General features: G+C 43.8%; 2 protein-coding genes across 2 annotated transcripts; one reads left to right on the top strand and one right to left on the bottom strand.

Moving 5' to 3' along the window:
* Window positions 1–239: 239 nt before the first annotated feature.
* Window positions 240–22284, top strand: LOC116067448 (ectonucleotide pyrophosphatase/phosphodiesterase family member 7-like). Its single transcript, XM_031323881.1, has 6 exons — window positions 240–498; window positions 5833–5978; window positions 6150–6782; window positions 11126–11366; window positions 20171–20294; window positions 22260–22284. The coding sequence occupies exons 1-6, from the start codon at window positions 240–242 to the stop codon at window positions 22282–22284; spliced, it is 1428 nt and encodes a 475-aa protein (XP_031179741.1).
* On the bottom strand, window positions 7332–9702 carry LOC118494302. Its single transcript, XM_035997857.1, has 2 exons — window positions 9251–9702; window positions 7332–7876 (listed from the first exon to the last, which is right to left on the bottom strand). Exons 1-2 carry the CDS (start codon window positions 9661–9663, stop codon window positions 7570–7572), a joined length of 720 nt encoding a protein of 239 aa, XP_035853750.1. The 5' UTR covers window positions 9664–9702; the 3' UTR covers window positions 7332–7569.
* Window positions 22285–27283: the final 4999 nt, after the last annotated feature.

Below are 27283 nucleotides of genomic sequence, written 5' to 3'. Positions count from 1 at the left end.
TTCTATGGGTGTGAGTACAGATAAAGTCTGGGGTTATCTGCCTCTGCCTAAGCCAGATTTGCTTCAGATCAGGTGATGCAGTACTCAGGTATAATAGCAATCACATAGATTCCAATCCTCTAAATTGTTTGTTACAATACCAAGAATAAACAGATCATAGAAGAAAAGATCAAGGAAACAGGCACTTTCAACCTGCACAAACAGAAGTTTATTGCATAGTCAGGTGTAAATCCTCTGCAATGCTGCTGCTCTGCCTGGCTGCCCTCTGCCTCATTGGCAACTCTTTCTGTGCTGCTGTCCCCCCGCGCGACACTACAGGATCTGGGTCCACCAGAAACAAGCTGCTGCTCATCTCTTTTGATGGTTTTCGCTGGGATTACGACCGGGACGTGGACACCCCTAACCTGGATAAGATGGCTCAGGACGGGGTGAAGGCACAATACGTCACCCCACCCTTTCTCACCATCACCAGCCCCACACACTTTACGCTGCTCACAGGTATTCTAAAAAAAAATCTCCAAAGATTAACCTTGTGGACAGTATTTCATTTAAATTAACTTTTTTTTTAACTGTTTTCTGTTAACTGTTTTTTTAACAAAAATGTTATGAAAGGGATATGGATAAACAACATCACCAGGCCAAAAACAATTGGTCAAATTGGTTTCAAAGTTATGATTCTGGGCCCGTATTTATCAAGCTTGAAGCTAAAGGGCCTTTTTAGTCCTAAGTGCTGAGAATTCATGAAATTAAAACTTAAGTATAAAAGCAAGTTATCAAATTTCTTAAAGCTAAGAATCACTCTTACAGTTTTTTTTTTTTTTAAGATTATTTTGGGGGCATTTTAGGCCTTTATTTATATAGGACAGTGAAGATATGAAAGGGGAGAGAGAGGGGGATCGACATGCAGTAAAGGGCCACAGGGCAGAGTCGAACCTGCGGCCGCTGCGTCAAGGAGTACACCTCTATATATGGATGCCTGCTCTACCAGGTGAGCTACCCAGGCGCCCACTCTCCCAGTTATTTAAGACAGCTCGAGAGGTCTCACAAGTGGTTAGGAGTTGCCAGTAGGGGCTTGTGATGGCAATGAGGCGACAGAGACGTGTGCAAATCTTTCAGGAGAGGAAGAATGTTTTTGAAATGTTTGACGACGAGCAGTTAATCAAACCGTATCATTTTGACAGAGCTGGCATAAAATATAAAATATAAAATCTAGGCTATATATAGGCAGGTCAGTTAACAGCACACCAGTTTAAAATTTGTAATTAAGACATGGTGGAAAATTATGGAGTTCTATTTCGTATAGGCTTTGCCCTCTAAGAGCTTTGGGTTTATCCCTCGCGCATGCGTAGTCGTGAAGATTTCTTTCACTCCCTTGTGCCCTGCACGGGCCTCTATTATGTCTGCAGTTACTGTATATCACAGCTGCGAGACCAAAGATCCGCTCTCTATTTTTCTTCAGCAACAAGCAGTTTGAAGACTTTGAAGAACAGCGGTGTCCTCAGCCAATAGCGGACATGTGCTCTTGGACAGTCCGATTGCCCCTGGTGCGTTGTTTGGACCGCACCTTGGACAGGCACGAGCTATAGGTAGTGGAGGAGAGGAGGAGAGAAACACACCTCCTCGGCCACAACAGCGGCACCAAGATGTCAGCTCATCTCCCCAATCCCCAGCTCCAGCTCCACCGTACCGCACTCCTCCCCCGCGGTGGTATCGCCCGCCAATCATCAAACCGACGCGGCCATAAGGCCCTGTGAGCAGCACACACCTAGTCCAATCCACCCCTGTGCCGACTCGCAAACAGCGGCGTCAGTGACAGGGCGCCGAGAACACATGTTTCACTCCAGCTGAGAGTTGGAAACATATCGGCGCTTTTACAGGCCACACAGTTTCTCCTAAAGAGCAGTTCCCTCTCAGTCAGTCCGTTTTTGTCCCTTCTGAGCATCTTGCAGCCACTGAGACACACGTTCCCCTCACACACACAGACAGGCTCGCCGCCACGTTCACATGCAGTAACGCACGCTGGGAGAACGATGGGTTTTACTCCCGTTATTTCCTCAAACAGGAGCAAACAGGAGGGATGAGACCAATGCTGGACCTGTCTTTGTTCAACCGGTGCATCCTGGAGCGACCATTCCACGTTTATGTATATGCGTCGCAGTCTGTGCGCCCGCCGATTGGTTCACTTCCATCGACCTGAGGGCACGTTCACATTCTGGTCATCCCCAAACACAGAAAATTCCTGTGCTTCTCCTTCCTGGGAGTTCAATAGACAACCAGCTCCCATTCGGCTACTCTCTGGCCCATCGTACGCCCTCCAAATGTATCAAGGGGTGGGATCAGGGTTCTGTTACATGACCTAATCCTTATAACACCCTCCCAGGAGATAGCTAGTTGCACTCCACACAGGGGAGGCTGTGCAGCATCTACAAACACTGAATTCGCCATAAACTGGCAAAAGGGTTCGCCAATCCCCTCATAGTCGGTAGTTTATCTGGTGTGGACATAAACTCTGCCACTATAAAAACCAGGCTGGATGCATTAAACTCTGCTGCTGTGGTCACACTGACACCTGCTCTTAATCAGAGCAGCGTACACTCCAGGGTTACTAAACCGCACGGCAGACCTGATGTCGCGGGAGTCCCTCTCACAACAAGTGGGAATTAAATCCCACTCTCGTTCAGGTGCTGTGGAATAGGTTGGGAGGATGAAAGTGGATCTGTTCGCCTCACGAGAGAATGCACAGCGCGCACTGTGGTTCTCTATGAAGGAGCGAGACTGGTCTCACTTTTCCCCCTGTCCCCCTGACTCCTCGTCTCCTGGCTCTCATTCAGGAAGAGAGCCTGGCGGCCATTCTAGTGGCACTAGAACACAAGCGTGGCTGTTGCCCTGGCCGCTGAACAGGAGCACTTGGAGAGGTTAGGGTGTCTCGTTGCGCTACTTAGGCAACAGCTCCACCCTGTGGTTAAATTGATCTGTAACAGCAGAGTGCACTGTGTGAGCCAATATGCTGTTTGTGAATACACAGATCTAAAGTCACAGAATGACTAGCAGTCTTATTCATCTAGCGTGTTACGCTTGACGGTGGTCCGCTTCCCAGCGCTGGTGTGTGGAGACAGGCTCGGACACCACCTTGTGTCCTCTGCCTCTCGTGTTAACCTACCCTCAGACACTGCTGGATAATGATTTGGCTAAGTTTTTAAAGTGTATGTTGCGGCCTTTTTCGACTGTGGAGAAGGGATCAGACGACAGAAACCTGGGGAACCTCGAGGGTTCTCCTTTTACGCCTCTGGCACAAATCTCTCTCAGAATGTTGTTCCTGACAACAGCGCTCCTCATAGCCTTGACGTCGGCTAGGAGAGTGAATGACTTATGCGCGCTGTCGGTCTCACTGTCCTACTTTTCTATTAGAGAGGACAGGAGCACGGCTACTTTACAGCCAAATCCTTCATTCATGCCGAAAGTCAAAACGAACTATTTGCAGCTGAGAATTTTTTACCTTGAGGGTTTTTTCCTTCCGCTTCATAACAAAGAAGAGGAATAAGCGTCTCACCGAGTCAGCCCAGTGCGTGCGTTGTCTCAGTATGTTTTACGCACTGCAGTCATCAGGCGGAGTAGCTATTCGTTCACTATATAACACTATTGCGGCTCTTTCGAAACACCGGCTGTGTGAGGTTACCACCCACGCTTTTAGTGTAAAGGGAGTGGCATCAGGGCACACTCCACGAGAGCGTTATCAGCACCCACGGCCCTCCTCAGAGGTAGGACAGTGGCTGGCATCTGCTCAACAGCGTCTTGGGCATCTCCGTGCCTTTTATCATGTGCTTTCAAAATCAAATATTTTTGTGATGCAAAAAGAGAAACTTGGTTTTTGATTGCAGTGAGAGAAATATGCTCTCAAACCTTTTTTTTGTTCTTGGAGTTGTAAAGAAACAAAAATAACTCCATAGAAAACATGTTTATCTTTAATTTCCAATGTGTATATCATAATGTATTCTCTTGAAAATTCTTTATTGTCAAATGTGTGTTGAATGTAAACACCTCTTAGTAATTTTACCATTCAAAGAGAATTTATCTGAGAATATTCTTAAATAAGGAAATCTATTCAGTGATTGGTCCATGCCTATGACGTCATCCCAAATCCTGTTTGTGGCACAGCAAAGTATCACGAATCATCACTATGACTGAGACTTAAGATATAGTCCTACACTTCACTTAAATTACGACTGAGATGTTTGGTAACAAATTTTTAAGCGCAGCTTTGAGCCAAGAATTTTTTTACTCTCAAGTCAATTCTTAGCAGTGTTTTTGTGAGTAATTCTCAGAGGCTTGATAAATTCGGGCCCAGATCATCAACAAACTGCATGCATGCAGCCTCTGTATACAACTTCAATTAGACATAAAGAGGAGATAGAAGAAAGATATTGGTAAATAATTAGTTTTTTGTTTAGAATACAGTGCAGCACTGCACACTGCATGTGCAGCCTACACTTTATCGACAGAAAATGTAAGTTAAACAGATGTTACAGTGGCAGGCAGACTTGGGCAAGTACAACCCAAAAACAACCCACAAATGATCACTTATCACTAAAAAGATGCAGCCAAATAAAAGGATGACCACTTTAAATGCAAGATTCTATGTTGTGGCAGACCACATTCTAGTATTAAGGATATTCTAATGTATAAGACGATTCATAAGAAGAGGTTTTTTTTTCATCTTAATGAACATTTATTTTTAATTTTTATTTCCAATCAGTGCTAAACATCCCATGTTCTATATTTTGTTAGATAAATCTTAGTCTAAATCCTTCGCGGTCCACTTCCAGGATTGCTGCAGGAAATTCCGCCGGATGCATGAATTTTCGCCGATGTCCGTTTCCTTCCACTTTCTTTGTGTTGGAATTTTTAATTTGGTGGATTTCTGATGACTATGGTTAACTGCTCCTCAGATCTCTGCAGGGTAAATCCAGACAGCTAGCTAGACTATCTGTCCAATCGGAGTTTTCTCTTGCAAGACTATTTTACAGCAGCTCTGTGTGGAGTTTAGCACCGCCCATGATGATTCTGATTGGTTTAAAGAAATGCCATTAAACCAGAGCATGTTTTCCTCCCATCCCCGAATGCTATGTGGAGTTGCCAGACCCTCCTTCAGTGTGCTTTGGAGGAGGGTCTGGCAAAGCGAGACTAGATAAATCTGAACTATGACAACAAACACTTTTTTTACTGACATTTTTTAAAAAACTACTCCAAAAGAAGAGCAATTTGATGTGGAAAAAGAAGACACTCTCTCTCACTTTCTTTTTACACATTACTCAGAGGCCCGAAAGACACACACATGCACAAACAAGACCTATACTTGTGTATTAATGGAGAGATGTCAGAGCGAGGGGGCTGGTGCCTTGCTCAAGGGCACCTCAGCAGTGCCCAGGAGGCCAACTGGCACCTCTCCAGCTACCAGTCCACACTCCGTACTTGGTCTATACGGGGAGTTGAACCAACAACCCTCTGATCTTATGTTTGTCGAGATTTTCCGGTCTGGATCAAAGTGGTGGATTGACTATTATATAACATATATAACAAATGTTGCCTCCCCTTGAGCCACTTCACAGTGGCTAAAAGTAATGAAGGCTGAACATATGCACATTAACAAATTCAAAAGTGTACAAACAAAGGAGAAGTGTTTTTGAAAGGCTAATATTATATATTATGAAACCCTATATTATTTCGTATCATCATACAAACTGTAATCTAATTGTTGTCTCCCATTGTGCAATCTGTTCTCTTCTGCAGGGCTTGTTCTTCTCTTACATTTTTTATATTTCCTCTTTACATCAGGACGTTACATCGAGAATCACGGAGTAGTCCACAACATGTGGTTCAACACTACCACTCAGGAGAAGAAGCAGTACTACATGACTCAGTTTGTTGATGCCTACTGGGACAATGGCAGTTTACCCATCTGGATAACAGCACAGAGACAGGTTATCTAGATCCATTTATCTTTACTTACCTTTTTTTCACCTGCCTATCTCAAAGATTTTCTGTATTTCTGGTTGTTATATGTATCTATGAAATATGCATGTATCATCCTTTGAGCAACAGTTTTTTGAGGAGCTCCTTTCTCTAAATAATTGTATTTTATATTGTTCCAGGGTCTAAAAGCAGGTTCTCTGCATTTCCCTGGCACAGCAGCCACCTACAAAGGAGAGACAGTGAGGGTTAGGGAAGTGGAACCTCGTTTCTATGATTATTCTAACGAGACAGATTGGAGGCTAAACATCGATAAGGTGATTGGAGAGTGGTTCCACCAACAGAACCTGGACTTTGTCTCCTTGTACTTCGGAGAACCAGATTTGGCTGGGCACAAATATGGACCAGATTCGGCAGAACGCCGTGAGATGGTACAGCAAGTGGACCGTACTGTGGGGTACATCCGGGACAAGATCCAAGAGCATGGCCTTACTGACCGGCTCAACATTATCCTCACTGCCGACCACGGGATGACTACAGTTCTACGAGATGGACTAGTTGAGGAGATCATCCTCTCTAAGATCCCTGGCTTCAGCTTTAAGGATATCCAGTTTCATCTGGTGGACTATGGTCCTGCTGGGATGCTGCTTCCTAAAGAGGGGATGCTGGAGAAGGTGTACCAGGCTCTGAAAGGAAGCCACCCTCATCTGCATGTGTATAAAAAGAAGGAAATGCCATCTAGACTGCACTACAGTAACCATCCTCGACTCCTGCCCATCATCCTCTTCGCTGATCCTGGATATGTAATCAATGGGGTAAGACAATGCACGTCAGTCATTAAATGTAGCCTACTCAGGGCATAACAAACCTGAAGCTGAGAACCATATTGCATTCATAGTTGGAAACATCATGGTGTCCACTCTAATACTAAACCTTTGTAGAAATTCTGTATTGAAACCCAGGGAAAGAACTTGTAGCCCTTTTCAGCTTAATTGTTTCCACCAGATGGCGCTGTGGAGCAGTGCACGACATGATCAATAATTCAATGTAACTAATAATATATAACTTATATGTACATTTTTTATAACTAACATTGTTGCTCGTTTCATTACATATAACAAAGGTAGCACTGTCCAATAAGTTCCAAATATCTTCCTATGGGCAATCTACCTAAGGTCAGTAGTCTGCTACATCTAGCAATGTCCATTTGGTGAGCATGGGGCCGGGCTGGGAGTTTAGGAGCTGGACAGCCCTGGGGACAAAGGTCACCTTCCTCCTCTGGGTCTTACAGCCTTGACAGCGGAGTCTGCGCCTTGAGGGTAGCCACTCAAACATCGAAAACATGACATGTGATGGATCCTACAGGCAGTCTTCAAGGTCTGCTGTTCGCATAGGGTGGACAGAGCTCTCAGGGGGTGTCCAATAATTCTGGAACAGACTTTAACAGTTTGATGTAAGCAGTTCCTGTTTTGAAGACTAATGGAATAAAACCAACAAGTGAAGGAAAAGGTTATCACACTTTCAATAAATGAGTAGTAGAATGTGGTTAGGATGTCCTTGCTTACATCAAATGATCTTAGTTTCCTGAGCAGGTACTGCCGCTCATGTGTTGGACGAAAACTTCAGCTGGTTGTCAAAAACAGTCCCGAGGTATTTATACTCCTCTACATCCTCTACTAGCTTTCCCTGGATGGTGGTAGTGACTGCCTCAGCCAACTGCCTCTGCTTGGGGGAGAAGGTCACTATCATCTCCTTGGTTTTATCCACATTCAGCTCTAGACAGGACATTTCACACCACTTCACAAACTCTTGCAAAGCTGAGCTGTGGTCATGGAGGGAGCCTGAAAGCAGAGACAGGACGACTGTGTCATCAGCAAATTTTAACATGTGACAGTTTGGCTTAGTACACCTGCAGTAAAGGTTAGATTCTCTGCCCGAGCCTGAGCCCGACCCGACCCACGGGCCGAGCCGGGCCGACATTTCCCGCCACTATCCTCAGGCCGGGCCCTTGATCAAGCATTTGTGTTTTTTTAAACATTACTTTATTAGCCTAATCGGATGAGGAGAAAGCTATGCCATAATCATGTGCAGCATCTCCTCCACTCGCATGCATCACACCGGGCCTGCTGGGCTGTATGGTGGAGCATCACACCAGGCCTGCTGGGCTGTATGGTGGAGCATCACACGGTGGAGCATCACACCAGGCCTGCTGGGCTGTATGGTGGAGCATCACACGGTGGAGCATCACACCAGGCCTGCTGGGCTGTATGGTGGAGCATCACACCAGGCCTGCTGGGCTGTATGGTGGAGCATCACACCAGGCCTGCTGGGCTGTATGGTGGAGCATCACACGGTGGAGCATCACACCAGGCCTGCTGGGCTGTATGGTGGAGCATCACACCAGGCCTGCTGGACTGTATGGTGGAGCATCACACGGTGGAGCATCACACCAGGCCTGCTGGGCTGTATGGTGGAGCATCACACCAGGCCTGCTGTGTGCTGTATGATGGAGCATCACATCAGGCCTGCTGTGTGCTGTATGGTGGAGCATCACACCAGGCCTGCTGGGCTGTATGGTGGCGCATCACACCAGGCCTGCTGGGCTGTATGGTGGCGCATCACACCGGGCCTGCTGGGCTGTATGGTGGAGCATCACACCAGGCCTGCTGGGCTGTATGGTGGAGCATCACACCGGGCCTGCTGTGTGCTGTATGGTGGAGCATCACACCGGGCCTGCTGGGCTGTATGGTGGAGCATCACACCAGGCCTGCTGGGCTGTATGGTGGAGCATCACACCAGGCCTGCTGGGCTGTATGGTGGAGCATCACACCGGGCCTGCTGGGCTGTATGGTGGAGCATCACACCGGGCCTGCTGGGCTGTATGGTGGAGCATCACACCGGGCCGGCTGGGCTGTATGGTGTAGATTAAGTGCAACATGGAGTTTGAAGATGTAAAGAAAAAAAGAAAAACAGGAGAATTAGCCTACCTTTGAACAAGTTTGGAGGGAAAGTTGGAGGTATGGAACCATTTTAAACAAGTCGTGGGCAGTGACAACATATGTGTTGGTTTTGTCGAGTGCATTAAGTGTGGCACGCTGCTCGCCTATGACAGCAAAAAAACGGGTCTAACAACTCGGAATTGTAGTTGAGAACATCAGTTATAACGGCCCATGTATTAAAAAAAATGTCAGGTTTAAATCGGGCTCGGGCTCATAATTACAGTTAATGTGCACAGGCTCGGGTAGGGTCAGGCTTGATTTTTTGGGCCGATCTAAGGTCTAACCTGCAGTCGTCTGTGTAGAGAATGTAGAGGAGGGAAGAAAGGACACACCCTTTTGGCGAACCTGTTGATGTGATCCGGACATCTGAAAAGGTGTCGTTAACCAGTACCCTCTGTGTCCTGTTGGTCAGAAAGTCTATAATCCACAAGGTAAGCTGATGATCCAAATGAAAGCGGGTGATGAGCTTCTCTGCCAGGATATGTGGCTGCATGGTGTTAAATGCCGACGAAAAGTCAGCAAACAGAAGTCTGGCTGTGGAGTTGGGGGTTTCCAGATGTTTGTGGATATTGTCTAGGATGAAAATGTTAGCAACGTCGACCCCCCTGCCCACCCAATATGCAAATTGGAGTGAATCCATCATTGGATCTGTTACCTTGGTGATATAGTCCTTTATGACTCTTTCCATGGCCTTCATTACCAGAGAGGTTAGGGCCACAGGCCTGAGGTCGTTAAGGTCGTTAAGAAGGTGGTACCCTTCTTGGGTATGGGAATCCCCGTAGAGTGTTTCCACAGCTGGGGGACTGAAACAGGGTACACCCCCCAATTGCTCAGCACAGTGCCTAAGGGTCCGCCCACAGATGTTGCCTAGGCCTGGCGCCTTATTCACTTTGGTCCTCTTGAGGGCGCTGACCACTTCTCCAGTGTCGATAGTGATGTCACAGTCATCACGTTCGCATGAGGAAATTAACCTGTTGAGATCAGAGCTGTTATCTCTCTCGAATCTGGTGAATAAGATGTTCAGGTCATTGGGTAGTGAGGTCGGGCTGCAGCCTGCAACCTGGATGGGCTTGTGACTGCCAGGACTGAAGTTAACTGCTGCCATACTTTTAAGGCCCTGCCATGCAGTGCGGAGGTTGCACAGGTGGCAAATGTTTTCTCCACCTTGTTTTTGTATCTCAGTTGGGCCTTTTTTATGGCACGCTTGACCTCTCTATTGACCTCTTTCTTTTCCAACTCAGAGCCGGTGAACAAGACCGTCTTTTTTTTTGTTCAAAATCTCCTGTAGGTCCTTGGTCACCCAGGGTTTGTTGTTAAGGAATATTGTGACCCTCTTAGTAGGTATAATATTGTCCACACAGAAAGAGATATAAGATGATACTGTATCCACTTGCTCATTTAAGTCACTAGAAGAGGATGTCAGTATGGACCAGTCGGTGGTCTCAAAGCATCCTTGCAGCTCCTTGATGCTGTCGGCAGTCCACTGCTTGATGTCCCTCCTTATTTTCTCTGACCTCTTCACAACTGGTAGGTATGCTGGGGCTAGTAGAATGCCAAAGTGGTCATCAGAGCCAAGAGGGGGCAGGGGGACGGCTTTATATGCTAATGGAGCATTTGTCCAGTGTCTTTCCTGAACTGGTGGGACAGTTGATATATTGGTAAAAAACCTTTAAGAGATCTGTCCACTGAGCAGTGATTAAAATCACCTAAAATTAATTTAGGGGCGTCTGGGGATATAAGTTCAAGTGTATCTAGCGTTTTTCTAATACAGTCAATGGCTGAGGACTCTTTAGCTGTGGGATGATTTATGTGGTATGGGCATTGCTAGCCAGCTACTAGCTAGCACAACTGTCAGTTATGTTCGTTTGTTAGCTACTACTTATAGCGAGCTAAATACAGCGAAGCAATACGAATCCAGTTGACAATTTATTAAAAGTTAAATTTAGTACATTGTAACCGCTTTACTTTAAAATGTGCAGTTGTGATTTCATGTACAAGGTGCGTTTGTGTTTGGATTCATTGAGCATGTAGGTTTGTGTGTAGTTTTAATGATGAGTCGGATGCTGCCCATACAGAGTTTATTGTGCCCCACCAGGCTTTCCATGCGCGAGAGGTCACTGCTATTCCATATCATTTTCTTGTTTTTTCTCCATACATAGATTTTCCCTGTGCAGTTCCACAAAGGAGAGCATGGCTTTGACAATCAAGTGATGGACATGAAGCCTTTCTTCAGAGTGGTGGGGCCTGATTTCCAGAAAAACCTGGTGTGCGGGCCCTTTGACACGGTTAATGTGTACCCACTGATGTGCCATCTACTAGGGATAAACCCAGAGATCAATGATGGACATTTGGACAATACCAAACACATGCTGGTCCCCAAGAAAAACACAGAAGGTAAGAGTCAATGTCAATTACTTGTTGGCTTATCTCGCATAAATTCTGCAGATATACGTGATATGATTCATAACAATTATAGCAGCTGGCATGACCGTGGCACTTATAGTAACAATAAAGATAATAGAACTATGACTATAAATAATAGTTGTAGCAGTGCAGGGTGTCGAGCAGGACCATAGCAGCAGCTGCCAGTGCAGGGCGGGATAGGGGGGTGTCAAGCAGGACCACAGCAGCTGCTTCCAACAGCGAACCACCTGAACCACCAAATCTGCGAGGCGAGAAAGCATAAGGTCTCCAGAGCTAGGTTAGTAACATGCATTAAAAGGGAAGAAGTGGCAGGAGCGCTTCTGGTATCCCTTTAACCACCGGTGCTCATGGAAGGGAATGCAATTCACAAAAAGGAAGAAGAATTATGACCAAAAAGTCATAAAAAGTCCAGGCACTCAAGGTTGGTTACAAAAAGTGATAAAAGGCCTTTAATAAATAGGGCAAGACATTAAAAATACACCAACACGTACACGCGTTGGTGTATTTTTAATGTATTGACCTAGTAGCTATACACCCTTCCCTGCCGGTCTAGGCGAACGCTGCAACTCCTCACTCCCTAACTATAAGCTTTATCAAAGAGGAGAGTTTTAAGTTTACTCTTAAATATGGTGACATTGTCTGCCTACCAAACCCAGACTGGGAGCTGTGGACCCATTCTACTTTTAGAGACTCTAGGAACCACAAGTAACTCTGCATTCTGGGAGCGTAGTGCTCTAGTGGGACAATAAGGTACTATGAGCTCTTTAAATATGATGGTGCCTGACCATCAAGATCTTTGTAGGTCAGGAGAAGGATTTTAAATTCAATCCTGGATTTTACAGAAAACCAATGCAGGGAAGCTAATACAGGAGAAATATGATCTCTTTTCTTAGTTCTTGTCAGAACACGTGCTGCAGCATTCTGGATCAGCTGGAGAGTCTTAAGGACTTATTTGAGCATCCTGATAATAAGGAATTACAGTAGTCCAGCCTTGAAGTAACAAATGCATGGACTAGTTTTTCAGCATCATTTTAAGACAGGATGTGCCTAATTTAATTTTGGCAGGATATGTTGAGGGATTTGGGGCCAATGATGAGGATTTCAGATTTGTCAATATTGAGTTTGAGGAAGTTAGCTTGCATCCAGGTTTTTATATCCATGAGGCAGTCTGTGAGTTTGGAGTGATCGGTAATGGATTTGGAGATGTAGAGATGGGTGTCGCCTACATAAAAGTGGAAATGGAGGCTTTGTTGGCATATGATATGACCAAGGGGAAACATGTAGCGGATGAAGAGGAGGGGACTGAGCGCCAATCCTTGTGGGACACTTTGAGAGACTGGGGCTGTGTTAGAGTTGGGGTGAATGATGGAGTGAATGATGGAGTGAATGGTTGTGACGGATGATGACAGAGCAGGGCTAGTCAAAAATGTGTTGGTTAAAATAGCGGAGGTTAAAATAGAAAGTGTCTGATTCAAAAACAGAAAGGGGATCCAAAAATTCGACTGGGAAGCCGCAGCTAGAGCATTGTCACCTCCGTGTTTCTGTTTGTACTCTAGATATCACTTTTATTTTACTGTTTAACTATTGCTTTAATATAGAGTGGCATGCGATAAGCTATACTGTGGTTTGTAAAAACAAGTACATAAACAATCATAAACGCCTTTTATCTGTTGTCCAATGAAAAACCTTTCACGCCATGCAAGCTCAGTTTAAATGATTGCAGTTGCTTATCACTCAGCATGCCTTGCCTTATCCAGCCAATGTGTGAAAATTGTGGCCAGTCTGGTAGTGTCTAGTGAAATCCTAGATATTTAAATGTTTATCTGTAATTTGATGTAGTACCCAGTATATCACATGACATGGTTAAGATACGTTTAAGTCAATAATTGAGGTCTGGTGTAATGTGGTGTAGTGAAATGGTGTCATTTCATTACTCACTCAGACCAATGATGTAACTTTATCACTCACTCAGTAAATCAGGGACAGACTTTTGTGTTTATAAGGCTGGCCAAAAAAAACAGAAATAGGCTAAACCTGTCTTTTAGCAAAAAAAGCTAGAAATCAAGGCAGTGCTAAATTGTTGAGAGTGCAACATTTTTGTTAATGAATACTATCTACTTTAGGGAAGGAATTGGCTTAGGAGCACTGTTCGAATTACGGGGGGTATTGGGGGGGTCCGACCCCCCTAGATGAGACTTGGACCCTACCAAAAGGGATGGAAATAATAGTTTGGGGGGTACTGAAAATATAATGTTAGCCTATCCAAAATTGTATGTATTTAAATGCAGTATTACCATTACATAACAACAATTCAGGAAATAATCCAATGAAATACAATTTTCAAACCCTCACTCCCCATTTGGCTGTACCATTTATCTGGTACGTTCAGACTGTGTTCTTTGTATGGTTCTTTGATATCACTTCACGCGCTGGTGTGTCAGTGTAATTTAGGCTACGTTTACACGTGGCCGGCTATTTTCATAAACGGACATTTCACCCTCTCCGTTTTCAAAAATAACATTGTGCACACCTTTCAGTTTTCAGAAAAGTGTTTGTATACACAAACCTGTGTATCTATGCCGCCAAGAGCATGCCAAACCTGTAGGTGGCAGTGTAACGAGAAGCTCAAGCCCACGTTAGCCAATCAGAATCCCCAAAATAGCAACAACAGCAACAAATCACTTTGTCTTTCTCTTTTGCACAAAGATGGCGCCAGGATCATCATTCGTATGGACTGACAGGAGGTAGAGCTCCTGTTAAATGTAACTTTAGATTACAAAACACAAAATTACAGGAGATCATCGACTGGGAGACGTGCCATACTGTAACACTGGCTGCCTAAACCTCCGTTTGTCTCAGTTTACATGCAAACGTGCAAACAAAGTTTTCCAAAATCTCCACTCTGGCCAGAGTTTTTTAGAAAGAATCGTTTTCAGAGGCGAATTCTCCGTTTGCATGTAAATGAAGGGCACAAATGAAGGGAAATGTCTCCATTTTTCAAAATAACCATGTACGTGTAAACAGGGTGTAAGAGTACTGAATCAACTTTAATCTCTAAGCCTATGGTTTTGACTGCCATGTACATCATCATGCGTTGTGCTTTGTGGTAAATGTTATGACCAGCTCATCATCTGAACAGGTTTTCAGAACTGTCTTAATTTGGTTGTTCATAGTGTTTCTCTCATCTATAATGAAGTCATAGTCTAGCTAGCTAGCTAGCTAGCTAAAAGTTCACGCAGCTCCTGAAGCTAGAAATACTGACGAACTAAAACAAATGCACAGCTGCAAATTAGAGCTTAGATCTGGCCCAAAAAATCAAGCCCGACCCTACCCGAGCCCGTGCACGTTGCGTCCGAGCACGGCCCGGCCCGACACATTAACTGTAATTATGAGCCCAAGCCCGATTTAAACCTGACAATTTTTTAATACGTGGGCCGTTATAACTGACGTTCTCAACTACAATTCAGAGTTGTTTGAACTACAGAAATCTGTTTAGAATTATCTTAATAAATACAGGTAATGCAACAAGGACGAAACATGTAAACTGCTGTTTGTTTATTCAGAATGGAATGGATCGCAAATGGATCCGAATGAAGAAACGTAAAAAACAACTTTATAGCCTATAGCTGCTCCCTCAGCCGAATAGTGAGGGTAACAGATCAAGGCAGCAACATAATCAAAGACCTGGAACCATATAGGAGACTTTCTTGACTCCATCACCTATTTAATACTGTCCTTCGCCACGGTCTCATCACCTAATTAATACTGTCCTTCGCCACGGTCTCATCACCTAATTAATACTGTCCTTCACCACGGTCTCCATCACCTAATTAATACTGTCCTTCACCACGGTCTGCATGCTGACGCGCTGGCCGACAACAGTGCTGCAGACGGGGGAGACACGATGTAGCCCAGTTTACCTCACACTCAAGTCAGTGCAGGACATACTACGGGAGAAGCTGGAGAGGCATAGCTTTCTCCCCACCAAATAAGGCTAATAAAGTAATGATTAAAAAAACACAAATGCTTGATCAAGGGTCCGGCCCGGCCCGAGGATAGTGGCGGAAAATGTTGGGGCTCGGGCTCGGGCAGAGAATCTAAACTCTACTGCAAATGCCTGATATACGAATGGGTTTACAAGCGGTGGCCATACATTTGTCTAATATTTCACTGCCTTTGTAACATAGTGATAGCCAACCATTGAAAAACATTGAGTAGCAAGATCGCTATGGTTTAACCGGAGGTCTCCCTTCCACTCAGCTACGACCATCGCTGCTGCTTAGCTTACAAACATTAGGCCTACAATCACACGCCGTAGCAGGAGTTCCATGGATATACTGACACGGGGAGAGGTTTAATGAGGCGATTTATCATTTTGTGCAATTTCATTCTTAATGTCTTAGCAAGAGGGAATCTGCACTAATATTCAGGGAATTTCGCATATAGATTAGTGGTTCTCATGTGTCATGCCTATATAAAATGGAGAGTGACGTCACCAGCGAAATAGCTGTTAGAAGCTCACAGTATAATTCGAACACTGCTTAGGAGTGTCATGCTAATTGTGTAGCGTGTATTATAATATTACAAGTTATATTAGTTAGAACAAAGGTAGTTCAGTCAGAGACAGTAAGGTCAAGGAACTGACCATTTATTGTAATTAGTGATACAGGTAGATTTGGTGGGCAAAGTTTTGTTCTTTGAAAGAGCGCTCAAGGAATTTGAGCAGCAACTAAGATTCCCCGCCATAACAAACAGAGAACTAGCTATTATGTAACACAGTGCTTTGTTTTAAAACGGGAGAGTTTCATGAGCACCACAGCCACAGAAGTGCTGCAACAGTCACTTAACACTATCTATGAGAAAAATAAATGGGACTTCTTCTTCTTCTAGAACCAGGGGTGCCCTGAAATAGCTCCTACCACCTAACAACTCTTTAATAAGCTATAAGCACCACATGCCAATTTTTTTTTAACAATGTTTTTATTGATGATAGCCATATGATGGACTTTTGACTTGACCTGACAGAAAACCACACTGTAGTCATCACTACTCTTAGATGGAGATAGGAGATAGAGTGGCCATATACTGTACAACACAAGATAAAGTTAAAGTAAATAACTTTGTCTAGATAAGAGATCCAGTCTGCATGATAGCCATTATCTGACCATGATCATTAACTCATCTTGTATCACAGTATCCAGGCTGTCCTCGTTGACTCTTTGTACATATAGCTACGAAAAGTAATGCATTCTAATTCTTATGTATTCCACTTATCTATTACTATAAGTCCCACATTCACGTTTGCTGTAAGGCAGCACCCTCTACTGTCCATAGTAACTATGACCAGAGCACCTGGTACAAAAGTGCAGAAATCCGCATACAGAAGAGGTTAGGGTGGTGGATGGGTCCCAAAACATAGAACTTTCACCTGAGGCATTGGCCTTCGTGTCCCGGAAGTACTTACAGGGAGAACACAGGATTTTAGACCCGAATGTAGTAATTAAGGCAACCGGTGTTCTGGAAGTACTTATTTTAACCCAAACTACAAACTTTTTCTAATCTGTACCAGTCCTTTTGGTGCCTAAACTTAACATGTAACAGTGACCGGTTTCCATTCCACAGCGTTAAATAGAATGTCATATTTCGTAAGATATCATACGAATTGTTCTGCATTAGTTTTTGTACGATATCGTACAAACCCATTGACGAAAATAGGTATAAGTATATAATAATAATTTTTATTTATTTAGCATTTTGCAAGCATTAAGCACAATTAAAATTGAGCATGTGTCTAATCTTGTAGAAGATTTTTAATTGATAAAAACAAGCTTGGATGATATTTCTAGTATGCTGCATAAATGATAAGTGGCTATCAAAGGTTGCCCCAAGGTTCTTTGCCACAGACTTAAAATTGGCGGGAAGTGAACTGAGAGAGGACTGTATTAAATTGAATTTACATTTATTTGCTTTTTTTGAACAATGTTGCTAAAGCATTATAGTTTGTGATGTTCTGAACCAAAAATCAAAGCCTCTGTTAAGTTAGCTGCCATAAAATGTAGTGTTGTGTGGTGCTATTTTTCTTCTGTTTATAAAAATATGGCAAGATGCACCATTTGTGATTAAAAAGTGGCAGTAACCTGTTTAATCATCATTAAACAACATACCTAAGAAGATTAAGAAATCTTAAAGAAAGTGCAAATGTGCATGTTTTTTTGTTGGTATTTTATTTTATTCATACTTATGTTTATTTATTGTATTATTATTTAATCAGTATTCTCTATAATAATGTACTATTGTTTAACATACACATTTTTATTTAAGTGTACTCATATTTGCTTGTGTAATAAATTTGTTTTAAATGGCCAGAATGTGATCTTTTTTTCCAAAAGACCTATATTTGAAAAATAAATCACAAACCCATTTAAGAAGTTATCACTATCAGAATCGATATTGGTATCAATGAAATTGTAACAAAAAGTATCGGTATCATATCGAATTGAAAACGTTTGGTATCGCCCATCCCTAGTAGGAGAACCATTCCAGTGCAACTTTAGTGATCCCTGTCCATTTCCTCAGTCACTCAATAAGAATGTTATGCTATAAGCATGTCGGAGATATTTTTACATCCTGAAACAAATCCATGAATCCAATCTCAGGTAGAGCCCCTCAGGCGGCCAAGCAGGACGGCGAGGACTCCGAGGCGGCCGTCGACAAAGGTAAAACCCCTCTGGAGGGCGGCGGCGAAGGCCAATCCCCTCAGGAGGCCGTCCGCGAAGGCGAAACCCTTCTGGAGGCCGTCCGCGAAGGCGAAACCCATCAGAAGGCCGGCAGCGAAGGCGAATCCCTTCTGAAGGCCGGCGGCGAAGGCGAATCTCCTCTGAAGATCGCCGCAAAGGCGTATCCCCTCTGAAGGCCGGCTGCGAAGGCGAATCCCTTCTGGAGGCCGGCAGCGAAGGCGAATCCCTTCTGGAGGCCGACAGTGAAGGCGAATCCCCTCTGGTGGCCAGGCAGGCTCAGCAGATGAAGGGGCAGCTGGGCTGAAGACAGACGACGGGTCAGCTGGGCTGGAGACAGGCGACGGGTCAGCTGAGCCAGTGTCTGCCAACAAGGTAACAGGATCAGTAACAGACAACAAGGCAACAGGGTCAGGAGTCGGCAACTCCGCCGACAGGGTAACTGGAGCATTAGTCGGCCGGACCACCGACAAAATACGGGGGGCAGAAGTCGGCCGGACCGCCGACAAAACACGGGGGGCATGAGTCGGTCGAACCACCGACAAAATACGGGGGGCAGGAGTCAGTCGGACTGACAACAAAGGTAAAGTCTCTGGGGGACAGGACAAAGGCAAAGTCTCTGGGGGGCAGGACAAAGGCAAAGTCTCTGGGGGGCAGGACAAAGGCAAAGTCTCTGGGGGGCCAGTCAACGTAGACTCTGGGAGGTCAGTCGATGTAGACTCTGGGAGGTCAGTCGACGTAGACTCTGGACGACTGGAAGACTCTTGAAGAGCTGTCATCGGAGACTCTTGACGGCTGGACGTCAGCTGAGACTCTGGACGGCTGGACGTCAGCTGAGACTCTGGACGGCTGGACGTCAGCGCCGGTTCTGGGCGAATGGACGTCAGCGGCGGTTCTGGAAGGCTGCATGTCATTGGAGGTTCTGGAAAGCTGCACGTCAGCCCAGGGTCAGGAGAGCTGCACGTCAGCCCAGGGTCAGGAGAGCTGCACGCCAGCCCGGGAACAGAAGGGTTGCACGTCAGCTCGGGAACAGAAGGGTTGCACGTCAGCTCAGGCTCAGGAACACAGGTCAGCTCAGGCTCAGGAACACAGGTCAGCTCAGGCTCAGGAACACAGGTCAGCTCAGGCTCTGGCTCGCTGGACAGCACAGGCTCGAGGCCGCTGGACAGCGAGGACTCTGGGCGGAAGAGAGGGTGAAGCAGGGCATGGCGTTGGGAGCTATGTTGTCTTCTACCCCGTCTCCGGCCTCCACGGTTCCCAGGGAATATGGCTAGGCGAGTTCCCTCAAAGGATTGCTTGCAGTTGAGGGTGCCCGCAGAGTGGGTTGCCGTAGAGCCGATAGTAAAGCTTTCAGGGGAGCTGCTAGTAGGCGAACTGGACTGTTGTCTTCCAGCTTGAAGGCTGGCAGCTTTGGCCTCCTCAGTCCTTTTAACAGACATGGCAAAATATTGAAGCAAAGTCATATGAGTTTCTGGCTCTCCTCCAGGTAGAGAGACAGGACTGGGTGAAGCGGGCAAAGGAGCAAGTGGGGTCAAAAACAGAGACCCTGTAGCCAGGATTCTAGCAGGCCGAGAAGCAGGCAGGCTAGTCGGTGCTAGCTGGCTCGGAATCTGATGAGGCGCAGGTACTTGAGTGAGTGAAGCCTTTGTGGAGCTAACTGGCTTGGCTGAACACAATTTTTCAGTAAGCGGAGGAGCTGGAGCAAAAATGAAGCTGCTAATCCAGTTTGGAACAGAGTCCTTTAACCAAGGTTTTTCCAAAACTTTCACACGTGCTGCTGCCAAAATTGCCTCCTTTAAGCAATTACTGCTAGCTTCCTTCCACACAGACAGGAAGTAAACTAGACAAGACAAGGCAGACAAGACAGACTACAAAATAAAACAGGAAACAGAACATAACTGAAAAACAAGACTACCACAATAAGACAGAACACCAAAACCCTGACACTCTGTTTGTGTCTGTTCTGTGAGTGTCCCTTTCTGTGTGTTAGACTGTTACTTCTCTATGTTTAACTCCCTCATCTAATATTTTTCTTTCTGTCTGCAGATCCAAAAATGAATACCCAGTTTCAAGTGGTTGTCGGCTTATCAGCAATGACTGGGTTTCTGGTATTGGTGTTCGTAGTTACCACTTCCTATGCTTGGTGTAAAAAGAGCAGAGCAGAAAGGAGGTAAAATGCTGTAATCATAAATTATTATGAACATTTATTATACTTTCTGTGTTGCCCTTTACTGGCCAAGTCACCTTTATCCCTTCCTACATTACAAAAAGGATATGTTACTGATGGTGATCTTTTTATAATTTCCTTGTGATTGTGATAGCATTACTCTGCCTTGAGTATTGTGAACATATGACCCTCACTATCCCTCACTAACCACAACGGTTCGGACCAATCAGCGTCCTGTGAGGAGCTACTGGCAGCTACAGCGCTGTGTAGGTGGAAGTGAAAGACAGATTGTTCATCCACTCACCTGCCAAGTAATTTTTGTGACTGCCCTTATCCAAACAGTTTCCAATGACGGGTTCTCAGATGGTTCGGTGTAACAAACCATCTACCGCATTAGATTACCTATTACTGTCTTTTTCTTTAACATATTGTCTCACATATTATTACCCCCTATCATTATTTTGTGATTGCTTTTTTAATCTTTTTTTTTGCTAGTAGAAATGTTCTATTTCTACAACGAGGTGCTTTAAAACCTTTTATTATGAAGATAGTCTGATATTATTGCTGTTATTTCAGGTACTATCAGGTTATTATCTCTTTATTATAGAGCTGTAATAAAAGTAGAATGGAAAAACATTGCGTCAGCAATTTGGCCCAGTATAACGTCACATTCCTGTACTTTATTTCTGTCCTGCAGAAAGAAATTGATAACTGCACCACAGATTATGCTGAGTATAGCAGGGTAACAGTTTGTGCAAATTTACAAAATTTGATATTTTATATATATATATATACACCAATTTGCTGAAATTGCATTACAATCCCAGCTGACCATGTTGGGTTTGAATGGCCAGCTGCCAGTTTGGAGTGGAAGCTCTCACAATTACATGGTTTAAGGAATTGTGTTTTGAATAAAACATTTATATTGTCCTTTGTTGGAGCCAATCTTTTAACGCCTATTTGCACATTACTTCATTTTCAGCTACAAACACAAATCAAATGGACCATTGCTACAGCAAATCATTTTTGAGGAGCATGAACATTTACTCATACACCAATTAATAACATACAGATTACTTATGACCAGAGAGGATAAAACGTGGGGAGAAGGGAAAGAGAGCTGCTGAGTCATCATCACTGTGCCAATTAATGGGGGCTTTTACTGCTCTTTGGCTGACTGTTTATTGGTCAGCTACCAAATTTGAATGTGTGTAACAGAGTGAGTTTAAAAAGTGGTGTTGAAAGAGAGAATAGATTGTTTCAATAGACAAACATGTATAGTAAAACAAAGTGTACCTTGTGAAACAACAGATTTAAAGCAGGAAATACAGTAAATAGGAACACACACCAACAGTACTGTACATTGTAATGTTGATTTCTGCAAAAGCAAAACCGTCCACTACAAAGGTTTAATATTTAGATAAGTTGTAGTAATATATTTGTGCCTGTTTTATGATAAAAAAAAAAAAAAGTTATAAATTCAAGATACAAGCAATAGAAGGAGCTTTAAGAAACCAGCTTCTTGGTTTGTGGTCAATATCTTGTCATATTATAATGTTATATGAGTTGAGAGTTGAGAATTATTCTCAGCAATCACTTTCTCTTTTTGACACACACACACACACACACACACACACACACACACACTGTCCCAACTGACAGGCCTGTTGCCATGGTTCAGCAGGCTGTGTTTCTCTTTTTTTGCTGTGCTTGTGTCTGGGTGTTTAATTGCAGCAGTGGAGCCAGGTGTGTGGGAGCAGGAGTCCAGCTGCATGTCATCAAGCCACAATCAACCTCTTTAAGCTTTATACACTGCTTTATATGTATATGCTTACATACCCGTTTTTTTTACATTTACTCAGCGTCAGCTCTTAGACAATACTTTGCTGTTAGTCACGTTCTAGCCATAGTGTTCTTCTGTTTGCTTGTTTTATATTGGTCACTAAATCCCATCTCTTATGCCTGCAGTTGGCTGCCTGGACCCGACTCCTGACACCACCTTCCTCCTGCCTAACACAGACGGAGGATCTGTAAAGAACTGGATATAGCCAGACTGGAAATCATTCTCTGGATCACTGGACTCTGTCAAGCCCCCCTCGTCTGTCCCTCTGCCTCACCCAGCTCTCCCTCGGACCCACCTCAGATCCGTCCCTCTGAAAACCTGGACTCTGCCCCTTTCCTTACACTTAAATATTTGAAAATACACCTTGTTAATATTCACACTCTTGGCTCTGTGTTCTGTCTGCACTTGGGTTCTAAATTGTCATCCCACCCTAACACCTATCATATAACTGCATTACACTAATAAAGGTATAAAACCTATGTTTATCGGTAGATAAACATTCATTAGAGGTGTATCTAACATTGCACCATAGCGTCTTGTAATTGCTTCAGGGTAATGTCTGTCATACTACTGCAGTATGACGAGAGGAACATAAGGTCTTCTTTTGGACATTGAGGGTTGTATTGGCCAGATATAAATGATTCAATTGGAGACAACAGCTGAAAAAGCCTAAATATAGTGGAACCAATTTAATTTTCAGTTACAACAATGTCTAAATCCTCAGTAATGCTGATGCTCGGCCTCATTCCCCGCTCTCCATGTGATGCTGCCCCACCACGGGACTCTGAGCTGCAGCCACTTTTCACTGGGTCCACCAGAAACAAGCTGCTGCTCATCTCCTTTGACGGTTTCCACTGGGACTATGACCGAGATGTTGAAACCCCTAACTTGGATAAGATGGCTAAGGATGGGGTGAAGGCATCCTCACCATTACCAGCCCTTCACACTTCACAATGCTGACAGGTAAAAGCAACAGTTTAGCGCATTATATTTTAAACGGTGGCCAATCTGCCAAGCTTTTCCAAATGACAGAGTTTTTATGTAAATACATAATAACCTCTAGTCTGGCTCCACCCTCCTACGTACTTCCGCTCAATTTTCATTTTCCTTCAGTACACCGTCTGGGTTTGCGGTATAGTCTTAGGTTTTCTCCGGCCAAATATTTGGCGGTCCAATCAGCGAACAGAGGGAGTGGCTGAGAATGATGGCGTTGAGGTTGTGCGCTAGTTTGAGTTGTAGGTGGAGAAAGATGCGAGCGAAGCCATTCAGTCCGTTGTGGCAACGCTGCTGAATATCCAGAAGTTAAAGCCCGAGCAAGAACAATCTTTGCTGAGTTGTGTTGGTGGCCATGATGTTGTGGCCCTCCTCCCCACGGGGTTCGGGAACAGTTTGATTTTCCAGCTCGCTCCGTTAGTGGTGAAGGAGTTGGCTAAGGCTAACGCTAGCGATGCCAAGCCGACATCACGACCAAACGTTAGCGATTGGTTATGGCAGATCCAGAGTGGCTCTGGGCAGATCCAATAGTTTTAAACTTCAACAGAGTACCCGCCTTCAAGGAAGTTAACACTTGTCAATGGAGAGTGGCCAGACTCTCTGGACCAATGAAATGGACCAGAGTCTGGTAGGACTAGGCTAATGTACCAGAGTCTGGTAGGACCAGGCTAGTGGACCAGAGTCTGGTAGGACTAGGCTAATGTACCAGAGTCTGGTAGGACCAGGCTAGTGGACCAGATTCTGGTAGGACCAGGCTAAATAACCAGAGCCACACGGGCACAATTTTCTGCTGATTTTAAACAGATTTAAATGAATCCTGGAACCAAGCCTGGAGTTTGCTCACAAATGTGTTCAGGTGCTTGTAATTTTGCAAGCACTGATCAATAATTTATAGACTTCAATCCAGATGCGTGTGTGATTTTTCTTCTTATAACCCAGTATTAGAACCAGAGATACCTGAGCTCCACCACTTCAGGAAGCAACCTCATCATCACTTGTGTCTACTCTGGGTTTTTTGGAAGGCCAAGACAAGCATGACCTCCTTTTGGCCACAGCTACTTGCAGCTATACAGATACAGGTTGTTTTTATATGAGGTGAGTTTGATTGTTCCTAACTCCACGGTAATTGCCCCAGCTCCAGCTGCTCCCCATTGTCCTGTATTTCACGCTCAGTCTCCTGTCAGTTTGTTGACCATAAGTGTTTCAGAGATTTCCAAAAATTTCTACTAAAGACAGAAGTTCACTTAGTTGGTTTTAGTTTATTAGTTTATTTAACAGGGGCCATGCACAGCACAAATGTTGAGCCAGAGTTAGCTGTATAGCTAATTTGCATTACCCCTGGGTAGGAACAATACAGTGCAGTACAAAAATACATTGCAAACAATTAAAAAGCCAAACTGTTTATATTTACAAACAGTACATCACATGTAAAACGTTACAAAATATGCCATACATTTTCTCGAAGTTGGTTCAGGGACGGGGCTTGAAGGGGGGCACAGGGTGGCACTCGCCCCCCCTGGAATATGATTGCTTTCCGTATTTTCTGTCATATCCACAATGTTATAACTTGGGATTTTCATGTTAAATGTGGCCAAAGGTTGTGGCCAAAGAGTTGTATAAAACTAAGTAGTAAGTGCATAAAACAGAAACTATAGCTAGAGAGTGTCTGCTTGGCGAGCCCTAGAGGGCGCACATTCTCACAGGTAACTCTGCTCTCGAAGTTGATTTCTGTTGACTTTTGACAGTTTGGAGGAGTAAACCCAAGGAGGCACTGGCCCACTTATGATTGGTCACCTGCAATACTATCACACTCACACTGATCTCCTTATAGCTTTCCTTAATTAACAGCTATCATTTCAAAAAGCCCAGAGTTGGTGTAGTGGGTCAAAGAAGAGTTTCATCATAAATAAAGGAACAGTGGAGATTGTTGTGGATTTCCTTTTTTTCAATATTGGGTGTACTCATGTATTTCTTTTTTTTAAATTAAGTAAAAGGAGCACAAGGTCATCAACGCTTGATCTTGCCTCTATTTTTTTTAAATTTTATTGTAGAACTTTAATAACATTGCAAAATTGCGTCACAATTAACTTGAATAACAGGCGCGTTAAAGTTTGCCTCCAAATTATTCGCAATTTCGTGACATTTATTTGTGTCACTGTATATGTGTAAAGGCCTTTAAACTGGGTGATTAACTCCTCTGTGCTCAGGCAGGAGGAACGGGCCTCAGTGTAGCAGGATAGGAGAGAGGTTATATAAGTGTAACCAATGTGATCTCTGCGTTGTGTAATAATTGAAGACTTCACACTGCATATCCTGGTCAGCCACGTAGGACACAGCATACACACTTCATTCACGGGCACACTCCTCGTGCAGTGGCCCCTCTAAATCACGTACAATGGCATATATAATATCACAACATGACATTAAATTGAACAAATATGTAAATAAAAAAAATACAATATGTACCTGGTAAACAAAGAATTATATCCTGGTCAGCCATGTAGGACACAGCATGCACACGTCATTCTCATTACAGATGGACAAAAGCAAATTAGCGACCTAGCATGCTACGCTAACTAGCCGGCTAAGCTAACTAGCATGACCTGAGCACTTTCTGTACATTGCACGAGATAAGCATTTCAAACTGTATACATAGCCGTCGCCACATTCTACCAAAGTATTTATACATCATCATATCAGCATGGCATGTAAATGAAATATTATTAAAAGAAACAATTAAAATGTGCTTATGACTGGGTGCGATCCAACCTACCACGGGCACACTCCTTGTGCACTGGCACCGCTAAATCACATACAAGGGCATATATCTACAGAGGGGACGCCCACTGACCAACCACAATACAGAATGTCAATACAACCTCTTGGTATTGGATGATTAAACCCTGGCAAGTGGAATCACTAAATAACTGTTACATAAGCAGTAAAGATTATGATAGCTGTAGACAGGTTTATTATGTGGGGGTTAGAAGCAGTTAGTGAGGGTTTGGGAAAAGTATGAAACATGGTGAAAAACCTGACGCACATATGGTCTGCATCTACATCTGCTCCACTGTCATCAGTGAAAACAAGCAACATATACAGTACACATTATGGTCCATCATTATTTTCCAAATATATTTCATGAACTTTGGTCTTAATTTTTGGTTTCTCATTATAAGTGTGCAATTTTAGGAAGCAGTTGTCTTCTGATGTAAAACCAAGGCATCACTTTTATCCTGCACTCAGGCTTTGTGTGATTAAAATACAAACAGAAATAATATATTAGTATGGCTACATGTTATTCTTTTTTCTTTCTTACTTCCATCCTATTAAATACACCTTGCAAAATGCAGTACATACTATCATTAATGGTAAATATGCGGTCATTGCATATCATACCCCTCTCTCCCCTGTTTCCTGTCTGCCTCTTCACTGTCAACTGTCCAATAAAGGCAAAATTGCCATACAAAAAAGGAGGATCATTTTAGGAAATAAAACCAGGAATGTGTGGTTTCTGTGAGTTGACACCTACAGACGTTCCTGTAAAACCTGATTGTGGGATCCAGTTTCCTCACGCTGACACTGCACTATCAGCCATTACCCCTTCATCAGGTTCCTTTACACCACAGCATGTCTGTTTCCATTACTGCCTGAGTATTGGCAGAATAGCAAAAACACTGACCAGGATCATCCTTTTACATCATACGACAACCCTCTCATTGAGCATGGTGTTTGTCTATTGCATGGCAATATGAGCTTGTTAGGCAGTATGGCATTTTCCTAACAAGCTGTGTTATTCAAGTACTGTACTTGAGTATTTTAATCTTATGTTACTTTATACTTCTACTACACTACATATCAGAGGGAAATATTGTTGGCCGACTTTTTACCTCATCGTAGAAATACTCAATATCAAGTAGCCTAAATGTCCTGCATTATTAGCAATATAGCATATTTAAGGTTTGAAAAATAAAAAAGACATTTTACAGCAGAGTGCTCCCTGTAAGTGTTGATTGATGTTACTGACATTACTTTGCATTGCATTATTTTTTTATCATTGGATTTCAATGTGGCTGGTTGAGGGAGAGCTAATCATTGTTTGCTATTTTATATACAATACCATTTTATAGATTGTTGAGTAGTAGTGCATCTATGT

This window comes from Sander lucioperca, chromosome 22 (genome assembly GCF_008315115.2).
Source record: "Sander lucioperca isolate FBNREF2018 chromosome 22, SLUC_FBN_1.2, whole genome shotgun sequence".
Taxonomy (NCBI): domain Eukaryota; kingdom Metazoa; phylum Chordata; class Actinopteri; order Perciformes; family Percidae; genus Sander; species Sander lucioperca.
Note: the sequence above shows the minus strand (reverse complement) of the source record. Positions and strands in the feature narration are given on the sequence as shown.

Coding starts and splice junctions, on each gene's coding strand:
- LOC118494302 (XM_035997857.1), bottom strand. CDS start 9,663: ATGAAGGCCATGGAAAGAGTCATAAAGGACTATATCACCAAGGTAACA. Junction 7,877..9,250: donor CTCTACACAGACGACTGCAG/GTTAGACCTTAG, acceptor CCTTTACTGCAG/GTGTACTAAGCCAAACTGTC.
- LOC116067448 (XM_031323881.1), top strand. CDS start 240: ATGCTGCTGCTCTGCCTGGCTGCCCTCTGCCTCATTGGCAACTCTTTC. Junction 5,979..6,149: donor GGATAACAGCACAGAGACAG/GTTATCTAGATC, acceptor ATATTGTTCCAG/GGTCTAAAAGCAGGTTCTCT. Junction 20,295..22,259: donor AAGAGCAGAGCAGAAAGGAG/GTAAAATGCTGT, acceptor TTATGCCTGCAG/TTGGCTGCCTGGACCCGACT.